At 23.1% G+C, this 25,643-nt stretch overlaps 3 protein-coding genes across 4 annotated transcripts in view; all 3 read left to right on the top strand.

Moving 5' to 3' along the window:
- Nucleotides 1–1,847: 1,847 nt before the first annotated feature.
- On the top strand, nt 1,848–5,517 carry LOC145834643 (microfibril-associated glycoprotein 4-like). Its single transcript, XM_082942124.1, has 6 exons — nt 1,848–2,126; nt 2,599–2,765; nt 3,744–3,840; nt 4,100–4,196; nt 4,609–4,679; nt 4,903–5,517. The coding sequence occupies exons 1-6, from the start codon at nt 1,886–1,888 to the stop codon at nt 5,160–5,162; spliced, it is 933 nt and encodes a 310-aa protein (XP_082798250.1). The 5' UTR covers nt 1,848–1,885; the 3' UTR covers nt 5,163–5,517.
- A 2,571-nt stretch (nt 5,518–8,088) lies between these two features.
- On the top strand, nt 8,089–12,214 carry LOC145834623 (microfibril-associated glycoprotein 4-like). The gene is made up of 6 exons (XM_082942097.1): nt 8,089–8,349; nt 8,861–9,027; nt 10,167–10,263; nt 10,534–10,630; nt 11,120–11,190; nt 11,449–12,214. The coding sequence occupies exons 1-6, from the start codon at nt 8,109–8,111 to the stop codon at nt 11,703–11,705; spliced, it is 930 nt and encodes a 309-aa protein (XP_082798223.1). The 5' UTR covers nt 8,089–8,108; the 3' UTR covers nt 11,706–12,214.
- A 9,497-nt stretch (nt 12,215–21,711) lies between these two features.
- LOC145835126 (beta-1,4-galactosyltransferase 4-like) overlaps nt 21,712–25,643 on the top strand; it is a 29,641-nt gene continuing 25,709 nt past the window's right edge. For both annotated transcript variants that reach the window (XM_082942675.1, XM_082942676.1), the window contains exon 1: nt 21,712–22,064. In XM_082942675.1, coding sequence (XP_082798801.1) covers nt 21,818–22,064 — 247 coding nt within the window. In that variant the 5' untranslated portion in view covers nt 21,712–21,817. The remainder of the gene's footprint in view (nt 22,065–25,643) is intronic.

Genomic DNA, 25,643 nt, shown 5'->3' on the forward strand with positions numbered 1-25,643 from the left:
AGATTACAAATAAACTATGGTATATTGTAAAGCAATTTTTTTTAAATAAATTTACGCGTATATTGTTTTTGAAGAACTAAAAAGCACTTTATAAACAAAAATTAAAACGATTATTTCAATTCTAGCATTAATTGAAAATCTTGATTGTTAGTTTTGGAAATAAAACTAAAATATAAAATTTAAACAAAAATACGCTGCAAGTTTTTGTCTGGCTAAAGCTTTTTAACTCAAAGAAAATTTATTTAGTCTCTCGGAGTTATTTAAAACTTTGTTAAAAAAGCTTCTCAAAAAGATAACTTTATTGAACACAAACCCAGTAGTACTTATGGTAATTATTTGTGTGAACTAAAATGTTTGTAAGTTGCAACAAAAAAACTCAGTAAGTATAGATAGTGTTTTATTAGTTTGTTGGTTTTGATGTGTTTTTACTCAAAACTAATATTTTTTAAATAGTTTTATAAATTTTACCTATGCTATATGATAACAAATAAAAAAATTATAAAAAAGTACAATATATTTCAATATAAATTTAGTGAAAAACAAAGCATTTTAGTTTTAATGTTAAATTCTTTTCAAAGCGATTAAAGCACTATAAAACAATGCAAAATTTACAAAAAAAACTCAATTTAATTAGCACCATATGGGATGCAAACAATTAATAATTCTCTTTTCTACAAAGTTTGCAAAAACTATTATCAGTTTTTACAAGTGTATATTATTATTTTTTACAGGTGGTTTGATAGTGATTGTATGTGTGAATTGTATAGTTATTATCTGCAAAAAACAACTCAGTAATTCATATTTTGTTTTTAAAAACTTACTAGCTGTTTCACATTATCTTATTAGTTTGATCGCTTTAAAGTGTCTTGTTCTTTATACTACTACGTTTTAAATAATTTTATAAATTTTACTTAAGCTTTGAAAAAAAAAATAGATCTACAATTTTTATTTAAAACTTAAAGTTTAAATTTTAACATAGAGTTCTTTTTAAACCGATCAAATACTATAAAACAGTGCAGAAAAAATTAATTTAAACAACAAATGTTGTATGTAAACAAATAAAAATATTCTTATCTACAAGGTTTACAAACAGTTTGAAGTTTTTACAAGTGATTATTTTTTACAAGTGTTTTTCGTTTCAAGAGCTTTCTTTTGACTTAATAACACTATGAGACGACAAAAGCTTTAGCTACTGAAGTTTTTTAGAAGTCTTGTTTCTTAAAAACCTAATTTCAAACTACTTCAAGTTTCTAAATATAAAACTAAGTTAAGTATGTTCTAGGAAACGACACTTGAAGGCACTTAAAAACAATAAACTTTAAGAAACACAAGATAATTTTAAGAAGTACTTAATTTTATAAGGAGTTATATAAGAAGTACTATAAAAGCATCAGTTTAATAGTAGCTCAGTATTAAACGGTAAAAAGTTTTTTTTTTTAAATCATTACGACAAAAGTTTAAAATTATTTCAGTTTCTTTTATGATTTCTTTCGAAGGATACGAAAGAAGCTCAAAATAGAAAACAATTACAATTACTAGATAGAAAAATATATATTTATATTATAAACGGTTAAGTATAATTCACTAACTTGTAAAACTTAATAAAATTAATGTTTTAAAATTTTAAATAAATATAAAATGATTATAGCGTAAATAAATTGTAATTTTAATATTTTTGTACAAGTATAATAATGCTAAAAAGTATACTAAAATAAAAAGCATTATTGTTAATTAACTTTTGAACTTCAAGTTTTCGTAGAAAAACAATTGTACATAAAATCTAAGGATTGTAAAAAGTATAATTGATCTATGATTGTACAGTAATATAAAAAAAAAAGATAATTCAAACACATTTTATTAGCTGAAGACAAGTAAATACAAAAATATGAAAATGCTTACTCTCATGATAATTGTGATTATTCAACTATTATTGAACAATGCTAATTGTCAAGAACAAACTTGCAAAATAACGAAGACGTACTCTTGTGACGATTATGGACGTTCGAGTTATGACGTCATAGTTGGAAAAATGGGACCGAGGGGTCCACCCGGTAGAGATTGCAATTTGACCTCAGTGCAGGAACATTTGAAAAAAGTTCAACACAAACTCAACAAATCTGAACAAGGTTGTCTATTTTGTAGCTTAGATAAAATTTTAAATGAAAATCAATTGTTGAGAATAAATATTAGCCCATAAGTTTTTGTTTGTAATCTAAATTTAAAAAACTGACACATTAATTTTTGGTAGATTTTGTAGTTTATGTTAAAGTTTTAGATTTTCAAACCAATCCTTACTCTATATTTGTAAGTTCGTCTTTACTATATTCATAAAGTGTAAAATAATCCAACATAGTCAGATTTAAATTTCAATTGTTGACATTAGAATGTTATCTTAACTTTTACTAAACTTTATGATATATAATTTTGTTAAGCTTTTTTTTTTTGCTTTAATCTTAATTTATTTTGTTGATAACAACAATTTGTTGTATTGATCTTAACTTCGAATTTTTTTTATTGAAATAATATATTTTTCAATTTATTCAAAGTCTCACCAAGCTTTTAAATAGTTCGTTAAAAAGCATGAAATAATTTTCACAGAATTGTCAGAATTAAAGAAGCAATTTAGTTCGAGGCAGCCGAGGGATTGTTACGATATCAAAAAAATCGACCCGCTATCGCCATCTGGTGTTTATAAAATTTACCCTGTATTCAGCGAAGGTTTATTAGTTTATTGCGATCAGGACACTGAAGGTGGTGGATGGACTGTTTGTTTTGTTTAATTATTTATTTTAAATATACTGTTTGTTTTGTTTTATTATTTATTTTAAATATACTGTTTGTTTTGTTTAATTGTTTACTTTTAATATTTTATTAGTTTTTGTTTAATTATTTATTTTAAATATAATATTTGATTTTGTTTAATTATTTATTTTAAATATACTGTTTGTTTAGTTTAACTATTTATTTTAAATATTTTATTTGATTTGTTTAATTATTTATTTGAAATATAATTTTTGTTTTTGTTTAACTATTTATTTTAAATATAATTTTTTCTTTTGTTTAATTATTTATTTTAAATATACTGTTTGTTAAGCTTAATTATTTATTTTAATCATACTGTTTGATTTTGTTTAATTGTTTTTTTCAATTATACTGTTTTTTTTTTAATTATTTATTTTAAATATACTGTTTTTTTTTGTTAAATCTTTTATTTTATTTGTTTAGCTATTTATTTTTAATATAATATTTGTTTTTGTTTAATTGTTTAGTTTTTAACTTATCTATATCTATATACTTTAAAAATAATCAAACTGCTTGTTTTTGTTTATAAAAAATATCGGCTGTATATTTTTATAATCGTTCAGGTTGCTATCTTAATGTTATCTAATTCATATGGTCAATTAAATTTCAAACCTATTATCTTTGAATTTAATAAACATTTAGTTAATTGCAAATAATATTTCCAAACGAGAAAGAATTTTAAGATACAAAAAGCTTTAAATTAAAGTTAATAAAAAATAACACTACACACCTTTTTTACAAAAAACTTTTTAAAAGTAATTTGTTTATTTTTCAATCTAAACTTTCTTGATTTAAAAACTGTAGTTTATTATTTTTCAATACAGTATAAAACTTAAAAACTATTTACTGATTATAACAACTCAAAATACGTAATAAATACTGATAACCACTTTTTTATGCACTGGTTTAAATAATTAAACAAATTAATAAATTTTCTGCAGCTTTTCCAACGAAGATTCAATGGAGAACTAGATTTTCAGAAAAACTTTGTTTCCTATGCAAATGGATTTGGAAATCCGAATAGTGAATACTGGTTGGGTAAGTTTTGTTATTTGTTAAGTTTTTTAGATAAGTTTTTTTTTAATTTTGATATTTATGTTAACTTATTGTATGATTTTTTTAACAGTGTTGAAATATACATTTCTTAAAGTAAAACTTTTGTTTTTTTTTTATTTAAAATAGTAGAAAGTCTGTAAACTTACTGTTTGTGATAGTTTGTTAAGTATTCTAGAAATCTTACTGCTTATTTTCTAATTGTATAATCTTCACACCACTAAAATACTTTCAATCGTTAAAGGTTTGGAAAAACTTCATCAAATAACAAAAGTTGGATTGTATTCATTAAGAGTCGATTTGGAAGATTTTGAAGAAAATAAAGTTTATGCCAAATATAAGTAAATCAATTTATATAAGAAAGCTTAAGTAAAAAACAAATCTAATTTAAATCGTGCTACCTAAGCAAACTTCTATTTAAAGTTGTTTTTTTATTAAATAAACGTTCTTAAAGTTCCAGAACTGATGCTTAAATTCTTATTAAACCTAGAACTCTTCATTAAGTATTCTTAAAATAAAAGGTAAAAAAAAATAATTAAAAAAAATTTTATGTTCACGGTAAGCATTGAATAATCATTAATAACAGTTTAATTTTTTTTAAGTTTAAGATTATGTGTTAGCTTAAACAGTGATAAGTAAATAAAACATCATTTGTTTAGTTAAGTTTTAGAAATTAAACTATACAATAATCAACAAATTAAGCTAATGTAAAAGCACAATCTTTATTAAATGTTTTGCTATATTTACTTTTAGATCATTTTCAATTGGAAAAAGGGACAGTTATGCTTTGAATTATGATCCAAGTTCCTATGAGGGTACTGCAGGTAAAATTTATTTGTTAACTATTTAATTGAAAAAGAAAATGCTAATGATAAATAGTGCTTATTAAACACTTTTTCAAATCTAAATGTAAAAGGAAGTCGGTCTATTAGCGAAATTTAAAACCATAATATCTAAAAAAAAGAACTAACAACAAATTAAAACTTTGAAGCATTATTATAAAACAATCACTTGTATACGTGGCAAAAAAAGACAAACAAACTTCAGGAGACTCGCTTTTTGATTACCACAACGGTCAAAACTTCACCACCTTTGACCGAGATCAAGACGCTTGGGACGAAAATTGCGCAGAAGTTTACAAAGGAGGGTGGTGGCATAGAGGCTGCCATCATTCAAATTTGAACGGGTTGTACTTGGGGGGTGAGACGGACCAATTAGCAACCGGAATGGTCTGGAAAGCGTTCAAGGGGTATTATTACGCTTTGAAAGTTTCTGAGATGAAGTTTAAACCTGTGTATGATTACTAGATAAATATATGTACTTATAGTATTATACAACAGCAGATTTTCGAAAATTGTATATTTTAAAACAGTAACATTCTGTGTAAGCTTTTGATATTTGCATTATCTTTTTAAAATTAAAATTTTTATATTTTTCAGTGTCATTTCTTTAAATTGTTACTATTTTGTATATAATTTATTTAAAAGTTGAAATACATTTAAACTTGTTTGTTTTTATCTTAAAAGTTGGTCAATTTAAAATTTAGAAAGAAAATTGTGTTTTGTTAACATATAATATTTGAATTTTTTGTTTTAGTAATACTCCGATGTGATGATTGTATAACTTTTGTTTTTTGTAAACTGTAATTAGTCTTAATATACGCATAACAATAAAAAAGTAGTAATTTGTATTAATTAATGTAAAACTAGTAAGAAAGTTTAAGATATATATCTAATTTTTCAACTCGATTATTTTAAATATTAACAACAAATTTCAGACACAGATATAAACACGAATCTAATGTAAAATTTAGCTTTCAAAAATTACATATTGAATACTTATTACAAGTTTAAAAAATTAACTTAATCCTACAAACTTTATTAAATATTGTATCTAATAGTTTAATTCTAAGTATGTTAAAAGTTTCTGTAAAATACACAATTATGTTACCACGTTTAAAATAAACCATCTTAAACAGAGCTTGAACAATTAAAAGGTTTTTATAGAAAAATTAACATATATAATATATTTTGTTGCTTTATTTGTTAATGTAGATCAGTTTTAACTACCTAACTTAAGGAACAATTTTGTCATTTTATGTTTCATGACTTTGCAATAATCATTTTAGAATGTGCAAAACTAATATTATATATATACTTCAATACAAGTATTTTTGATTTAAGTTTTAACATGGTTTTACTTACTTTATTATAAGTTTATCGTAAGAACTTATAAAAAAAAATACTTCTTTAATATCTACGACAAAGTTTATATTATTTAAAGAAGTTAATTGGCAATTATAAAACCGATTAAATTGACTTTAAATTTTCGATCAATAGTCGTCGATAAAAGTTGATTATTTTTAAAGTTGTAAAATTAACTATGACACATTTAAAAATCTAATCGTCAACAGGCTTTTATGACTTCTTAGATGTACACCTAATATATTATTATAAAACTAGTTATAAATATGCGAAAGAGTCAAATTTAATAAACTAATTTTGTTGCTTTATACAGCTGGATTTATAAATTGTGAAACTTCATAAAATAAAAAGACAAAACATTTTTTATTAATAGCTATCAATAAAAGTTTATAACTTTTAAAACTGCAAAAGTTTTTTTAACAATTTAAAACATAATAACAGGTTTATAACAAATTCTTAAATTTGATAAGGTTCAATTTTAAGTAAACCAACTTTATTGATAATTATACTGTTTTTAAAAACGTATACTTAAAAGATGTATTAAGCCAAACTTACAAACTAGTCTGTTAGCGTAAAATATTTATTTGCTTTTTTCTTATATAATTTTTTTAAGTCTAAAGTGTGACACAAACCTAGTACAGTGATTTTTTGTGTGAGTTAATATAGTTGTAATTTAAAAAAAAAACTCAGTAAGTATAGGTTGTGTTTTCAAAGTTACTAACTGTTTGACGTATTTTATTATTTTGTTGGATTTAATGTTTATAAAGAGTTAATATAGACTATATAGTTTTGTTTCAAATTAAAAAGTATTTTGTGTCAAAAATTAGACATATAAAAATTTCAGATCAGCAGTTTTGTTAAACAGTTCTTTGTCTTTTAAAATGCTTTCCAACATTTTTCAAACTTATTGCAAAGATTCAAAATAGAAAGAACTTAGCTATAGAAACTGTTTTAAGAGTCATTTTAGTTTTAAAATACTAATTGGGCAATTAAGTTAAGTATCTTTCAACAAATGACGACAAAAACACTTGTAGACAATTAGAAAGACTACTACTTTGAGATACACACTTTTCTAAGAAGTACTTCTCTTAATAAGCAGAGCTAAGCTGTAGAAAACAACAGTTTAGGAGTAGCTTAGTACTGAACAAGTGGTGTTTTTTATTTTTTATTTACCAATACTTAATTTAATCACTATTTCGGCTTCTAATTTTTTTTTTTTTGAAAGAAAGGAAAACCTCCTATAAGTAATAATCAAAACTTACAACAACTAGATTGATAGGAAAGAATATATGTATTATAAACGGTTGACTAATTTATAAAGCTTAACAAAATTAACTTTTTTAAACTGTATATTAATTCCAATAACCTTTTAATCTAGAATCTTCAAAATTTGAAAGTGTTGTTGTTTTTACTGTTACTATAACAAAGCAATTTTTTTTTTGATTTATAAACATTAATTTATATTTAAAAAAAAATGGTTGTAAATCAACTTTAAATTAAAAATTTTACTAAGTGTAACAACTTAAGTAATAGTAAGTTTAAAAAAACAAACTTTTCTTAGCTATTGTTTAATCAAAACTCTCAAATAAACGTACTTTACTTATTGAAATTACATACTTTGTTATTTTGATGTTATACGTAAGTGAAAATTTAAAAGATTTTTTTTTTGTGCTTAAAAATATTATACATGCAGTTTTAGTTCGACAAGTTTTTAAGGTTTCTTAAAAATTATAAATTAGTTTAATTTACAGGACTTACAGTTTTAATATTTTTGTAGAAATACAGTAATACTTGAATTTATACTAAAAAAATCGTTGATAACTAACTTTTGAATGTGAAGTTTTCGTAAAAAACAATTTTACAAATTTTAAAAAATGGTTTTTGTGGTAAAAAACACATGGTAAAGCTTTACGAATGTTTTTAAGTAAAATAAATTTAATACTTACATTATACTTTTAAAATACTACAAACTCTAATACGTTTTAAACATATAAAAAAAGAGATAACTCAAATACATTTTATTAGCTGAAGACAAATAAATACAAAAATATGAAAATGCTTATTCTCATGATAATTGTGATTATTCAACTACTATTTAACAATGTTAATTGTCAAGAACAAACTTGCAAAATAACGAAGACGTACTCTTGTGACGATTATGGACGTTTGAATTATGACGTCATAGTTGGAAAAATGGGACCGAGGGGTCCACCTGGTAGAGATTGCAACTTAACCACAGTGCAGGAACATTTGAGAAAAGTTCAACACAAACTCAACAAATCTGAACAAGGTTGTCTATTTTTTTGTTTTAAAATACAATTTTTTATACAATTTCTTTGTTGTGAACAATTAATTACTTTTCATCGTTAACTGTGGAGTATTTATTTAACTTAGGGTTTCCAAATGAATCCATTATAGGTATTCAGGGGGCCTTGAGCAGCAAAGGGGCCAAAGTGGGGCTATGAGGTAATATTTTGAAACTTATATTAAATATTCTGGAATTGCTGATGAATAGCAAAAAAAATATTTTAGGTGTTTTAATGGTAGTTTTTTGAGTAATCTAGTTGGAGGGGTCCTTTTGAAAAAAAGTGTAGGAAACCCTTATTTAATTATATAATTTCAATATATTCTAAATTAAATTATTCATCTTGTTTTGGTAGTTTAAATAAATGTATGACTTCATCTAATTTTTGATAACAAGAATTTTAATTGCTGGTTTTAATTTTGTATGTATGATTGAAATATATTCAAAGCCTAATTAAGCTTTTCAATAGTTTATTAAGAAACTTGTTTTTTAACAGAACTGTCAGAATTAAAGAAGCAATTTAGTTCGAGGCAGCCGAGGGATTGTTACGACATCAAAAAAATCGACCCGCTATCGCCATCTGGTGTTTATAAAATTTACCCGGTATTCAGCGAAGGTTTATTAGTTTATTGCGATCAGGACACTGAAGGTGGTGGATGGACTGTTTGTTTTGTTTAATTATTTATTTTAATTATATTGTTTGTTTTGTTTAGTTATTTATTTTAAATAAATATTTGATTTTTTTTAATTATTTAATTTATTTATACTGTTTGTTTTGTTTAATCATTTATATTAAATAAATATTTGATTTTGTTTAATTATTTTAAATATAATATTTGTTTTTGTTTAATTATTTATTTTAAATATACTGTTTGTTTTGTTTAATAATTTATTTTAAATACAACATTTGTTTTGTTTAATTGTTTATTTTAAATATACTGTTTGTTAGTTTAGTTATTTATTTTAAATATAATATTTGTTTTTGCTTAATTATCTATTTTAAATATACTGATTGTTTTGTTTAATTATTTATTTTAATTATAATATTTGATTTGTTTAATTATTTATTTTAAATATAATTTTTGTTTAGTTTAATTGTTTATTTTAAACATTGTATTTGTTTCTGTTTAATTATTTATTCTAATTATACTATTTATTTTGTTTAATTATTTATTCTAAATATAATATTTGTTTTTGTTTAATTATTTTTTTTGAATATAATATTTGTTTTTGTTTAATTGTTTATTTTAAATATACTGTTTGTTTTGTTTAGTTAATTATTTTAAATATAATATTTGATTTTGTTTAGTTATTTATTTTAATTATACTGTTTAGTTATTTATTTCCTAACTTATCTACATCTATATACTTTAAAAATAATAAAACTGCTTGTTTTTGTTAATAAAAAATATTAGCTGTATATTCTTACAATCGTTCAGGTTGCTAACTTAATGTTATTTAATTCATATGGTCGATTAAGTTTCAAACTTATTATTTAATTGCAAATAATAGTTCTAAAGGAAAAAGAATTTTAAGAAACAAAAAGGCTTTAAATTAAAGTTAATTAAAATAACACTACAAACCTTTTTTTACAAAAAACTTTTTAAAAGCTATTCAAGTTATTTTTAAGTTAGTCTTTCTTGGTTTAAAAACTGTAGTTTGTTATTTTTCAATACAATATAAAACTTAAAAACTATTTACTGGTTATAACAACTCAAATTAAGTAATTATCAAAAATGTTAATAAGCACTTTTTTATGCACTGGTTAAAATAATTGAACAAATTTATAAACTTTTCTGCAGCTCTTCCAACGAAGATACAATGGAGAACTAGATTTTCAGAAAAATTTTGTTTCATATGCAAATGGATTTGGAAATCCGAACAGTGAATATTGGTTGGGTAAGTTTTGTTGATTTTGTTATTAAAATAACGTTTATTTATTGATTTTTTTTATCTATGTTAAGTCAATAATATGTTAGTAATATTTTTAAAGTATTACAATGTATATTTTATAAAGCAAAACTTAATTATTTTTGACTTAGTTTAGTAGTAAAAACTTTGTAAAATTTATAATCCACTCTTGTTATTGTTATTTTTTGTTTTAACAGTTTTACTTTTTTTCATATAGTTTAATATAAACTTATTTTTCTTATCCATAAAATTATAAAGGTTTGGAAAAACTACATCAAATTACAAAAACTGGTTTGTATTCTTTACGAGTTGATTTAGAAGATTTTGAAGAAAATAAAGTATATGCTCAGTACAAGTAAATAAGTAAAGTTGTTTTGTAAATGAATAGTTTTGAATTTTTATTTTGTATATAAATTAGTTATAAAATACTTAAGCAAAACACAAAGTTATCACAAAACGATGAATTCTTCATGGTTTCATTTTTTTATGAATTTATATTTAAAGTTTCTTCGTTATTAGATAACTTACCTCAAAATTTCAAATGTTTTAAGTTTTATTAGAGCTACAATATTTTTGTCAGACATTATACATTTAATAATTAATAAACTCTTATTTACAAAAACATCTTGTTCATTTAACAGTCGGCTTTAAATAAAGTGACTAAAAGTTTCTTTTGTGAAGAAATGATAATTTCGTATTAATTTATTCGTTAGTAAGTAAATAAAACTAGATTTCTCGAGTTAATGAAGTATTAAATTTCAAAACTAAACAACAACCCATAAAAAAGTTTAGTAAAATAGAATTGTCTTGCTATAAAGTGTATAGTTCATAAAAATCATTGTAGATCATTTTCAATTGGAAAAAGGGAAACTTATATATTTAGAGTTGATACAAATTCCTATGAGGGGACCGCAGGTTTTACTTTTTAGTTATTTAAACAAATTTTTATTAAGCTATAATTTAATTAAAACAGCTGGTGATAAAAATTGTTTGCTTAAAACTTAAACTTTTCATAAGCAAAGTGTAACAAAGTATAAAACTGCGGTACTAATTAATTTTATAAAATGAAAACTGTTTAATCATCAAATAAACACCAAACATTAATATTATTAAAGAACAAACATTGATATAAAGTTGTGGGAATATTGGAAAATAAAATTAATAATACTTCAGGGGACTCTCTTACGCCCCACAGCGGATTAAGCTTTACTACTTTCGACAAAGATCAAGATGTTTGGGACAAAAACTGCGCCGAAGAGTATAAAGGGGCGTATTGGCATGGGGCTTGCCATCAATCTAATTTAAACGGGTTGTATTTGAGGGGTGAGACGGACCAATTTGCAACCGGAATGGTCTGGAAAGCCTTCAAAGGATATCATTACGCTTTGAAAGTTTCTGAAATGAAATTTAAACCAGTTTATGATTACTAGATAAATTTATGTACTTATAGTATTATGCAACAGAAAAGATTTGACAGTTATCTATTTTAAAACAGTAACATTCTGTGTAAGCTTTAAAAATTGTTTTATACTACTTTTTTTATTTGCATGAATTTATATAGTTTGTTATTTTTTCTTATTTTAAAAATCATTTCTGTTAGTATTTTGTATATAATTTATTTAAAACTTGGAACACGTTAAAACTTGTTTGTTTTATACCACAAGTTAGTCAACTCAAATTTAAAAACTGTGTTTTGTTAACATATAACATAAAAAAAATCTATTTTCTAACTAATACTCTAATGTGATGGATGTATAACTTTCGTTTTTTGTAAACTGTAGTTATTTTTAATAACGCATAACAATAAAAAAAAGTAGTAATTTGTATTAAATAACGTAAAACTAGAAAGTTTAAAGTATATTTCTAGTTTAAAAACTCGATAATTTTTAATATTAACAAAAAACTTCAGAAATAGACATAAACACCGTAAAACTTCGCTTTCTAAAATTACAAATTGAATATTCATTACAAATGTGACAAATAAACTTTATTAACTAAATTGCGAAACTAAATATAATCTATATTGTCAAAGAATAAATAATTAAAACTTATAAAGTAAATGTATAATAAAAATCTTGTAAATATTGGAAATCAAATTGCAAATTTTTGTAATTATGTTTTATATCAAACTATCGTAAGAAAATAACCATTTAACTTATAACTGCATTCATATGTATGGCAAAGTCATTAATTTATAAAAAGAAAAAGTTTAAATTCGAAATTAAATTCATAAAATTTTATATAGAATACCACGATTTTTGTATATAAACAGTTTCTACAAGTATAAGAAGCCTACACAATTATACTACCTTGTCTAAAACAAACCAATTCTGTAGAGTTTGAATAGTTAAAAAGTTTTGATAAAAATAACCAAAACATTTAACATACTTTATTGCTTTTTTGTCAATATAGATCAGTTTTAACTACTTAAGTTCAGCAATAGTTTTATAAGTAAAATTTACTTTCAGTTTTATGTTTATCGAGTTTGCAAAAATGCGATATAGATTTTATGTACTTGGTTTGTTTAATTATTTTTTATTTAAGTTTTAAGAATTTTTATACTTACTTTATTTTAAGTTGATCGTAAGAACTTATTGAAAAAGTTTTTTTAATCTACGAGAAAGTTTGAATTATTTAACGAATTGAATTGGCAATAAAAAACTGCATAAATTTCAAAACATTTTTAAACTGTAAATGTCGATAAAAGTTAATAACTTTTAAAAATGTAAAAGTATTTATCAAAAACGTAAAAAAAAAAATAATCAACAAGTTTTTAATGTCTTTTTAAGCTTCTACGGTGTAAACTGTTATAAAGCTAGTTATATATAGGTGAAAAAGTTTGAAATGAAACTAAATTTATTGCTTTCTACCGCTGGCTTTAACAATTATAAAGCCTCATAAAATAAAAACACAAAATACTTTCTATTAACAATTGCCGATAAAAGTTATTAACTTAAAAATGGTAAAAGTTTTTTTAACAACTTATTAATTCATCTCTTAATAAGTTTATAATGATTTTCTAAAACTCTTAGTGTTCATCAAATCTTAAGTAAACTGTATTGACAAATTTTCAGTCTTAACAAACGTATGGTTAAAAGATGTACGTAGCCAAGTAAACGAATTACTCGGTTAGCTTAAAATGTTTTTTGATTAACTATATTCAACTTTAAACAAATGCTAACTAAAAAATATATAAATAAGTTTAAACTAATAAAGATTTTGAAAAAGTCCTGAATGTGGAAAATTAAGTTTATTTCAAAACATAGTTTAGACGTTGTTTAGAAATTAATAGCTTATTTATTTTTTCTTACTGTATTTTTTTTTATTAAAACTAGATTTGTATATTTTAAAAAATGAACAAAAAACTTAGAAACATTTTTTAAATGTTGTATTATAAGTACAAAAACAGTTAAATATTTTTTTTTCTGTGTAAGATATTTTTCAGTGAAAAGCTTTTAAACTTGAACAAAATAAACTTATTTTTAAAAATAATTTCTAAAATTATTATTTAGTATAAACTGTTATATACAGATAATAATTAAAAAACGTTGATTTACCGTTTTATAAGGTCTGAATTTTTATTTTGGTTCAACTGAATTTAAAAATAACGTGTTAAAAAGAATTATTTTTTGTTTTCACTTATTACTAATGTAAATGACATTGAAAGCAATTTTGTCGGAAAAAGCTTAAATATTAATTTAATAATGAGAAAACGTTTATCTAGATATAGATTATATTTCAATCTACTGAAAAAACAAAAAGTTTCCTCGCTAACTTTTGTTTCAAAGCTAATAAATTATTTAAAGTATAACTTGTATCTTTCGTATTAATATTTCATCCGGCTATTGATTTTGTTTTAGTTGTTTTGAAAAGTACAACAAACTTAACAACAAAATAGTCGTTTGTTAAAATTACATTTTATAAACTTTAAGTTTAAAATAATTTATAAGAACTAAACTAGTTTATTTCTAAATAGCCAATATTTTTAGTTTAAAAGTTAAGGTTTTTTTTAAATAATTTACAGATTATAGTACTATACTACTTTTAGGTGGAAGCTTTTAATTTCTATAAGTTTTAGTTTACTTTAAGATGACTGTTTATTAGTATGTAGTTCTTTTTATATTATTTGAACTTGTACTATAACCCTTTGAAATTCAGAATATTTAAACTTTTTTTTGAAGTAATGAAAATTTAAACTTTTTTTGTGTCAGATAATGAATGCTTTAAAAAGTCCAAATTATATAAGTTATTTTAACTAATAATTTTTGTACATTTAACTTTTTAAATACAAAACAATCTACAAATTAAAAAATGGACAACTTTTGTATTTTTGTATACTCTTTATACAACTTAATTCATTAGCATATTAATAACATAATCTATTGAAAAATACTGTTTAGTGTCTATAAAAGATTATGTATACAAAGTATCTTTAAAATGCAACTGATTTTAGTTTGTAACAATTTTTTTTAGTTTATGCCAAAAATTGAAAATCGGTTTACGAAAACCATATTTAATTACATATCAGATATATTACTAAAAAAAGTATTAAATCAGTGTTTTTAACCCAAAGTTTAATCAATTATAATATGTATCTAAATTATAATTAATTTAATAAGTTATGCGTGTTAGATAGCATAAGGTATTTGCATTTAAAACATATGCTTCAAAAGACAACATATTGATTTAATTAGAGTCTAAATTTATTTAAAACCAAAATAAAACATTTTTAAACTAGCTCGCTTTTAGATAAAATTGATAAATGGTTTGTGTTTTTAGAGTCTATGATTACAGAAATCTTAGCTGAATAATCATGGACTTGAAGTTAGAAATATATTTTTAGAAACTTCTAAATTTATATTTTATTTCTTTTCAATTTTAGGTAAATATTTAGTTAAAGAAATAAACTAAGGGTAGTTTTCTTCAATTTTTAAACTTAACTTTGTTAAGTCTTGTAATAATTTTTTCAAAAGTTCTTCAACAGTATTCGGTTTTCAATGTTTTAAGAAAAATTTTATTATTACGTCATATGAGCTGATTTAAGCTGATAGTTTTGGATTTTTGAATTTAAAAAATGTTATTTTTAAATAGTTTTTGTTTTTAGTTTAGTTTGTTTAAAAAACAACTTGAATATACTTGCAAAAATTTTATGTGTACTAATGTAAAATTTGTTTTGCACAAAAAATTTTGCAAGCAAAGATGTTTTAAGTGAAACTTTTCGTAAATTTTACAGTTTTTACTATCTAGTCGGATTTGTTCTATTAAAAAGTTAGTAAAATATTTTTCATTAAATTAGACAGACAATTATATTTATAATCAAAACTTTTACAGATGTATTGCCTGTAATAGCTCGCAATGTTATAAAACTTTATGTGAGTCTATAAATTTATTTACAAAAATACAACTTTTTTATATAACAAAATTTTATTATCCAATTAAACCTGAGTGCCGAAGTGACATTTTAAAATGTTAAAATTAAAAAAAAGCATTTTATAAGTAATAGTAAAAGTAACGCGTAATAGCATATGTGAAAAGTCATTGAAAAACTATCGGTATTACTTTTGTTATAAACTTAAATCAGTTATTAAAGTTTAAAAATAATAATCAGTTGTATTTTTAAACGGATTTAAGTTGTTTATCTAATCTTGATCATTCTTATCTTTAAATAGTATAATTTTATTTGGTAGTTAAGCTCAATTTGTTTTGTTTATTTTTTTATTTTTTTCTGCTTCTACGATCTAAAAGTAAAGTTAAACTATAAAAGTATCCTAAATTAAGTTATACATGTTTGTGTATTAAATGAAAAATATGAAAGACTTGAGCATAACTTATGTATAAAATTTAATGAAGTTTGTTAAAGTACTTAAAGAACATTGCTACAATGAACTAAAATAAATAGAAAATGACAGATAAGTTATTTTACTTTTTTATACTACTTTTAATTATATTTTGTTTAAGTTGAAGAACTAAGCTAAAAAATTATAAAACGTTAGGATGTTTATTCACTTCCCAAAATTTTTTCTGAGTATTTTAAAATGTACAATTTTCAGCAGAACTTCTAAAAATCCCAGTTCATTTAAAATAATTTCAACAAAATTTATAAATAAAATATAATTACTAAACCTTTTTAAAATTTGAATAAACCTATGAAAAAAGTATAGCCAAGATAAAGTACTAAAATAAGTGTAATGCATTGATTTATTTATACTGCATAAATAATTATTTAAAGCAATTATTTTACTAAAATTAGAAAAACTAATATCTAAAGTAGTAAAAAGGCCGTAAGATGTTCATTTAGATAATAATTTTTATCAGGTTATATTAAATTTATACAAAGTTTATATAAACAAGATTGATTTATTTTAAACTTCACAAATGACTTTAACTTATTTAAATTTTACTAAATTTCTCACGCAAATATTTTAGACAAACATTGATTTAATTACTGATTACGCTAAACTTAAACTTCAATTTACTATTTATCACAGTAATCGACTATAATAATTATGATTTATTTTTATCAATACATTTCAATCTTTTACAGAAATAATATATCAAACTGAACTTATAGCTAAATCTTATGACTGTAAAACGTGTTTTTAAATGTCGACTTAAAACTTAATACTTTTTGAAATAAATTCTTATCAAATTGTTTATTTTCTAAAGTATTGCTGAAACAAGTTTTGTTTTTGTTTCTAAAATTTCAAAACATGAAAATAGTTTTATTCTTGAAATAACTTAAACAAAAAAGTACTTATTTAAATATGTTAATAAAAACACCAAATGTAACTAGTTGAACTAAATTATTTATAGTTTCATGTTTACAAACAAAACATTTTAAAAACTCTGAAAATTAAAAAAATGTGACAAAAGTTTAAAAGCTGCAAAACACAAGAAATAGGCTGCAGTTTGCACAAAAAATTTATTTGAATTTTTCAAAACCGTTGTTACTATATGCGCTGTAAGCAAATAAATATTCTTTTATCAAATTTTTTATATGCGCCATCTCTTTTGTCTTGTATTTTGTTGCTAGCAGAACTTAAGAATGTAAAAACACATAACTAAAAACACATATTTTGCTGTTTCTTATCGGTTTTAGTAATTTGTTTCATTTAAAAAAACAAACACTTAATAACTAATTTTTGTATAATTAGAAAATTTGGTTTAGTTATAGTTAACATCTTTTAAAAAACATATTAATAACTTTTAATTAGCTCAAACTAATTCCATTCTTTTTATCAAATTATGTTCACTTATAGATTTTTATCTTATTCATTCTAATTTTAACTACTCAGTAAGTTTTTAGGTGGTTATTGAAGGAAGTTAGTTATTTTAGTTTAATGCTTTAAACTTAACTTGTAATTTGTAAAGTTTTTAATTTTTGTATATATTCGGTTCTTGTTGTACTGAAAGCTCAGTGTTTTTATTAAAATTGAATAGAAATTAAGTGTAAATAAACTTAGATATACAAAAGTACTTTACTAAAAAGTCTTTTTCTGTTATAAAATTTTGTAAACAAAGTTATTATAATACAAATCTAATGTAAACTACTTTTTCACAAATTTTTTTGTCAGTAAAAAGTCTAATTTGTTTAGTTAATTAGTAAAACTAAAATAACTTAGTTTAAGCTCTTCATTAGCAAAAAAATTATAAATCTAAGAAGTGTAAAAAACAAAAACAGAGTGAAGTTGGTTTTAATAGTAGTTTACGTAGCACCGTTTACAACTTAGTTTTATTTTGATTACACTAATTATATATTACTCTAAATGTTTTGTTTAAAAAAATGTATACTTTTTTAATATACAACAAATTGGTGCAATTGTTAATAAAAAAAGAAAAGTGAACCATGATTGATGTAGGTTAATTAAATACTCAACAAAAACCGGTGTAACACGCCTTATATTGAATGGTGCTTAAGAACAATAGCTGAATAGCGTGCTCTTAATACCGCTTGTTGTCAAGTAGCAGGGAAAAGTGTTTCCTAAAATGTTTTTTAAATTGTTTTTGGCTTTTTAAATGTATTTTTGTTTTCAAACACTAAGTTACATATTTATATACATCTTTTTATGGTCTAACTTTTTATCTAATTTAACTTTATATCAACATAAGCTTTTTGTTTTAAACAAGAAAATTTCATACCAAACTAAAAAGTTAAAGTTTGTGTCTTATGTTATAAAATATGTTTTTTATTTTCGACTCTAAGATTTTGATTAAAAAGCATTATGAGTTCATAACTAGCGCTGGTGTAGTTTTTCGGTTTTTAGTTGCCAACTTTTACACTTATCCGCTAGACGACGCTACAAATTTCGCCGGTTGTTGATTCATTGCTAGTTGTTCGATTGGTAAGCACACATCACAACTTAGTTTAGCATTTGCTACAGAATTGTTTAATTTGCAGTTTTTGTTCAAGTTTTTAGATTCATGGTTTGGTTATAGCCATTTTTTTTTTGAAATATAAAAACGTTTATTTTTCAATCGACTAGCAAGCACGCACTACAGTTAAGAGTTGCTTCAAAACTATTCAGTTTGAAGTTTTTCGTTTAGGTTTATAGATGAATGTTACAGATCTGTGTTTTTTTCTATAGCAACTTCTGATTAAAAAATAAAAACGTAAATTTTTTAATTAGATTATTTTCATAACTATAAAGTGATAACTGATTTTAGTTAGGGTTGGTAAAGTTATGGAGTTTTAAAACAGGACCGTAACTTATGCTCCTTTCAAAGAAATTTAGTTAAACGTATACAATAAACCAACAAACAAAATTTAAATAAATACTTCTGTTTAATAACAAATTAAATGATGTGATGTTTTTTACAATATGAAACGTTTCACTAAATACATTAGCAAGTTATAGTTTTGATATACAAACAATTAGGATTAAAAAATCCACAAAATAAGATTATTTAATAAATAATCAATTAAATAATAGTTGCGTTCTTGTATACTTTGAATTAGTAGGCTAACTTATTAGGAAATATTTGAATGCTGTTTAGAATTATTTTTTAAATGCGTAGAGAATAAACATGTTTTATAAACAAACATTGTAACTTGTTTTTTAAATTATCAAATACAAATTTACACAAAATACATGCAGCCACCGAAAAGAATCAACAATAGAAATATTGTAAAAATACATCTACCTTACAAGCTAGAGTGTAGAGTAAACAAATCAATATTTTTTTTCTATTTTCAAACTTATAATTATTTTAAACTTTATAACTGTAATAATATACAATTAAAAAAAAAAATTCTAGCAATGTGTGAAAAATTTGTTAATTCTTAAAAATTTTGCATTTGTTAAATTTCAAAGCATATACCAAAACAGAAAAGCAAGGAAACAATTTTACTTTAACAAAAATAAAAGTTGTAGAGTGATCAAAAATTTCAAAATCAGGCATTTGTGAATGGGCGAAATAGGCTTTTTTTTCGGTGTAACGTCGGTTTAATCGGGAATACATTTCAAGTACTTTGTAGAGATTTCATGAGAAAATCGCCGTGTTGATTTAAGCGCACGGGCTGAACTTTCGTCACTTGTTCAAACAGAACACAACTTGTTGAAATTCTCATTTAGGTTATTATTTTTTGATTATTTTAGAAAGCAGGCTTAAAATTTAGTAAGTTGTAAAATGAAATTTAAAGGAAGACAATTTTGAATTTTTTTATTAAAAAAAATATACACTAATTTCGAAGCTTTCTAGAATTGATAAACTTTGTTGAAAAAGTATAGTAAAAAACTAAAAACAAGCGTTTTGTTAGTAATAATAGTTGTAACAGCTTTTATTTGTGTTTAGCTCAAAGACAGGAAATCAATTTACTCACCACTTTAAATTTTTTTATTCAGTTTAAAATTAAACTTTTAGTAGCTTCCTGAGTTTTAAGTTGATTAAAAATTAAACAAAAGTTTTTTATTAATTAGCAGTTCATTTAGCTTTAGATAGTTAACTCAGGATTAGATTAAATTGTAAGGCATATTACTTTTAACTTCCTAAAAAACTGATATGTAACGTAGTTTATTTTGCCCAAGTTCTTAATTTTTTTTACGTTTTCACAGTTTCATTGCACGAATAACTTAGAATGCGTAGTGTAAACAATTTTTGTTTGTTTGAGTTACGTATTGGCAGTAAAAGTAGTTTAAAAGTATTTTCTAACATTTTATGACAAAAAGTTTTAAGTTTATGTTTTTTTATATAAACCATATTGCATTATATTGAAATTTTTTGCAATTGTTAAATGATGAATTAAATAGTGCATACGAATAAAGTTAACGTTTGGTATTTTTTGAATTCATTAAAGTAGATATATGAAGACGATAAAAACTAAAAAGTATTGTTTTTGTTTAAGTTGTCTTTGCATATCAACGTAAAACATGAAAAAATTATTTGTAATGTAAAAAAGAATTAAAAGTTATAAGCATAGACGGTGTTTTAAAAGTCTCTGGTACTTAAAAAAGTTTAGTTTATACTTTTTCAGTCTGTAACAGTTACTTTTTCTGGAAAGTACCAGAGTGTGAACATACAAACATAACAGCTTAAAGCCATTATTAAGAAAATTTAAATAGATATAACCCCTTGTTAACTTATAATGATAAAAAATAGTTATTGATGTTTACTATATAAGAAAGTTACTTAGCATTAAATTTTTGTTAAATTTTTTTCAGCTGAAGAAATGCATGCTTTTATTCAAAAATACACTTTATTGTTGTAGATATAAGAGTAAAACTGATGTTTTTCTACCAAAAAAATTTTACTAATTGTCTCAGAAATAATTTACATTGTATTTAACTATAAAACATGAAAAGATTATAGATATTAAGTAGTTTTGTACATTGATTTAATGTTAAAGTAGGTAATGATAAAGTATTAAAGCTTTCGATAGTACTTAAAAGTAAAAAAAACAATGTGTATTGAGAAAAAATTAGATAAATACTAAAAGGTGTATGCAAACTGTTGTGAAACAAAAGTAAATAGTTTTCAGACTAACAAGGAACTTAACTTTTTTATACAAGGAAGTTATGATGTCTTTTAACATAAAACAATTGATTAGTTGGCAAGTTATAATTTTGGATATTATACTATTGTTTGGTTTCTGTGTATTTTTTTTCAAGTTAATTTTAATGTTTACAGCAAATGAAAAAAATGTTTGTATAATAAAATTTTTATTACCAAGACTAATGATTTTTTAATTAAGCCTTTAACAAGACAAAAAAATAAGCATAAAATCTTGTAATTTTTATAACATGTTTATATATAAACATTGACACATTTAAAATTTCCTTAAAATCTATATTAAAAATACACAACTTATTTAAATGACACTAAGTGCTTATAAAAACAGACCAAATGTATACTTGTGCATATAGCTTTTACAAAATAGTGTAAAAAAAGAAAGAAAGAAAAAAGTTTAATTTAAACTATTATTTATTCACAACAGTTGTTTTAATCAAAGTTTAACAAAAGTAACAAAGTCCATTCACAAACAACTCTTGTCTTCAACAACTCTTGTGATTGGACAATTCTTCCTAATTTGAGCGATCGTGATTGGATGAGACTGTTCAGGCTTTTTGACCACGTGATCAGATGGAAACCCCTGATTCGTTTGGTCGCGGCAATTCTCCTCACCTCTTACGTCACAATGATGCTGCTGACCATGATGTCAACGGTCAGCAACGTCGCGCAGCGCGGTTACCAGGCAACGACCGCCTCCCCGCTGTGGAACAAGCTAAGGGGGATGGGAGTTAGGGAGGTGACGTTTCCCTTCAGGGACCAGCTCTACAGCAGTGGCGGAAAAGGTCTGTGTGAATTTTTTTTTTTTTTTGAAGTTATTATCTTCTTTACACTAATAATTATACTATGTTAAGTTTGCCTCTATAATTGCAAAGGTTTTAATTGTTTGGTTTTTCTGTGTGAATTTATCATCAATGAGTAATTTTTAAAGTTATTAATTATATTGTTAACAGTTGTAATGTTTACACTAACTTACCTGCTACACACCTGCTGCTGTGGAAAAGCTCCAATTGTTGTTGTTTTGTGTTAATCTGTTGTCAGTGTGTAAAACAAAAAGTAAAATAGTCCATGTCATTTTATACATAGCTGTAGTATGTATAGCGTGTTAAATCTGCAGTGTTGTTATTTTGAATTTGATTGGAATGTACTATTATTGCCAAAAAGTAAAAAGTGCAACTTAAGTGTTTTTTAATAAACTCTTAACATATATGCAAAAAAAAAAAAATCTAAAAATTATCGTAACATTGAACATGATAGTCAAGGTATCTTGATCTTTTTTTTTGTTTTGTTCATTTTTTAAATTTTCATACTAGTTTAATTAATAGTAGAAAACTGTTTCATTTTAGTATTTAGTTTATTAATGATATAAGAAAGTTTAATGTAACATAAGTTTAAAGTTTTTTTTCAAAGTAATAAAAAGTCATTGATGTATTTGTCATTATACATGTATTGTTTGTATGACTTAAGTTTTAATTAAATATAAAAGTTTTATATAATGTTTTATTTGTTATTGTAATACAAGTTTTTATTTACTTTCAGTTAATTTTTTGCAGTTAGGTTATAAATCATTTAAAATTTAGCTTCTGATTGAGCATGTACTGTTGTTAAGCAGCTATAATGACAGTTTTTAATAAATATAATTGTCTCTGGTATATTTAATTTTTGAATAAGGTTGATATAAAAATTGTTAATAAAACTAGAGTAATTAAATTTACTTTTTTATTTTATTTGTAAAGCTTTACATTTCTATGCCTATAAATAAAATAGCTTTAAAATTTATAAACATAAGTAATATTGATAGAAAATTTATAAACATAAATTCTCTGTATTAGTTTGTAAAAAATTTGTACCAATTGAAAAACTAAACAACCATATGAAGTCATTCTAAAATCAAGTATTTTCTCTTTTTTGTGGAAATATTCCTAAAAATAAGTTCATTACCAACATTTAATGTTTGCAAAGCAAATAAGTACTGGTACTTGCTACCAAAGCTGTTTATTTGTATTTAAAAACAAATGAAACACATGATAATATATTTTATAAGCATAATATCGGTCCCTAGCCACAGTATTTGTGATATTTAACAAGAAAATATGATTAAAAGATGAACAAAATTCCTAGTTTGTTGTTTCAAGCACACATTTAAGATTTTTGGGCAGCTATTGAGAATTTAATTTTTATGATTATTGCTTACATCAATTTTATTTTTAATCTATGCATAGTTTTCTTTAAAAAATATTTCATACATTCTAAAATATTTGCAATGCTTAAACAGATCAACAAATTATTACCAAAATTTATAACTTCATAAACATTTTAGTTGATAAATTTCAGTACTACTTTAAGTAAAGCTACATATTTTAGTACTGCAGTAGATCATATATATAATACAAATTTTTTTTTAGTGTTCTGATTATTATATTTGAGTTATATATTTATTATAATTGAGGATCTCATTATAGTTTGACTATTTAAATGAAGCACTGTATTCTGAATAATTTTTTGAATCAATATTGTAAATACTTGTAAAGTTTATTTACTTTAACACATTTAAATTTTTAATAGTTTAAAAACACACAATAAAGTGTAAAATATCTTTATTTTATATATTTCAACATATTTTTTCGTACATGTCGATTAGTGTTGTGTAAACCTTAAATAAACAATTAGAATTTTTTTTTCAGACAGCTTAGAGTAGAGTTTGTATTAAAAACAAAAAACGCAATTTTATGAGCATTTTTTACTACTAGGTTATAAAAATACTTTTTTAGACGTAAGCTTTTGGAAAAAACAAACTTACGAATTAAAGCTACAAAAACTAAACTTATCATTTTTGCTTTGGTGATTTACTTTAGAAATTATTTTATATCAAAAACTGTTGACAGTGTTAGTAATGTTTGTTTTACTAAAATTGTTTGAACTCTATGCATTCATTTAAATATAAGTAATATTATACAAAATAAGGTTTTAAAGTTTGAGCTTTTGCGAAGTATACTATTTCAAAAATAAAAGTAGTAAATCCAATTAAACTTATGCGCTGGCTTAAGTAAAGTTACAAAAGAAAAATTACACATGTTTTAAGTATTGTTTTAATTTAATAAACTTTTGGACTTAACTTTTTACTTGTAAAAAAACTTTTCTTTTAAGGATGTTTTGAGTTTTTTTAGGTTTGTTTTCAAAGCAAGAAATTTTTTTTATTGCACAATTTTTCTTCAACTTTTCAAAGCATTTCAGTAAGAAATATTGAAACAGTAAACTTTAAGATTCACTTTTTAGAATCATTTAAAGCTGTAAGAAAAAAATCTTAAAACTGCATCTAAGTCAGCTTAATTTAAAAGCTTTATTTTAAATTTCTGAAACTTTTGCTTTAAAAGAACAAAACGAATGACATACTTTTCAAAGTAAAGCTTTTTCAAAAATCTTTTAATGGAAACCTTTCTTGTCACCAGTTTTAAATCCGAAATCCCATTTCACATTACATTCACAAAATAAAGCTGGTGTCACTCATTCTACGGCTTTGTGACGTCACAAAGTTGTTGGCATGACAACGCCTAAGCGCGATATAGCAGCTTGTTTTTTTTGTTTGCAAATATATTGTGGACGTTTTACAAGACAAACATTTAACATTTTTATGTCTTATGGCTTAAATCTATGAATATTTCTAAAAATTTTTTAAATATGAATATCTTTTTAAATTTATGAATAATTCAGTTTATTTTTAAATTAGCTGAATGCTTTTCTTCTAGTTTTGATTTTAACGTTTTAAAAGCATATTGGGTGTTTTATAAACAAAAACAAACAAGGTCTTGAAATTTTTGTGTCATATAGCTTCAATCTACGAAAATTTTATTTAAAAGTTGTTAGATATATTTGGCCAAATTTTGTGTGATAGTTTTTTAAAGTTACCTGGGTTTTCTCCAGTTTTGACCTTTAAATTTTAGAATGAACTGTATCTGTTTTTCTTGTAGAAAACTTATCTTTTTGAAACGTGAATTTTCTTTAATTAAAAAAAGAATTTGGATTTGTTTGACTTTTTTTTGAACTTCTACCAAGTGTTGTTTTAATATTATTATTTAAAGTTGTTAGAAATCTAAAACTAAAAATAAGATTAATTTTAAGTATAAACATTTAGTTAAATTAATAACTTTAGATTCATATTCTGAACAGCAAAAGTCTTTTGTAATAATTACAAAAAATATTACTTTCAAAAAGTTTTGAAATATTTTTTTCTCTATATAGACTTTTTGTTAATGTAATTTCTAAGTCCGCCTTAAGTATATAGAGTCTGTTAGTTTGTTTGTTGCAAAATATTAGCTCTAATACCTACATAACCATTGTTCACAGTTGTTAATATTTACCTAGTT

Source organism: Thalia democratica, chromosome 4, assembly GCF_965202585.1.
Source record: "Thalia democratica chromosome 4, ktThaDemo2.hap1.1, whole genome shotgun sequence".
In the NCBI taxonomy this organism is placed as follows: Eukaryota; Metazoa; Chordata; class Thaliacea; order Salpida; family Salpidae; genus Thalia; species Thalia democratica.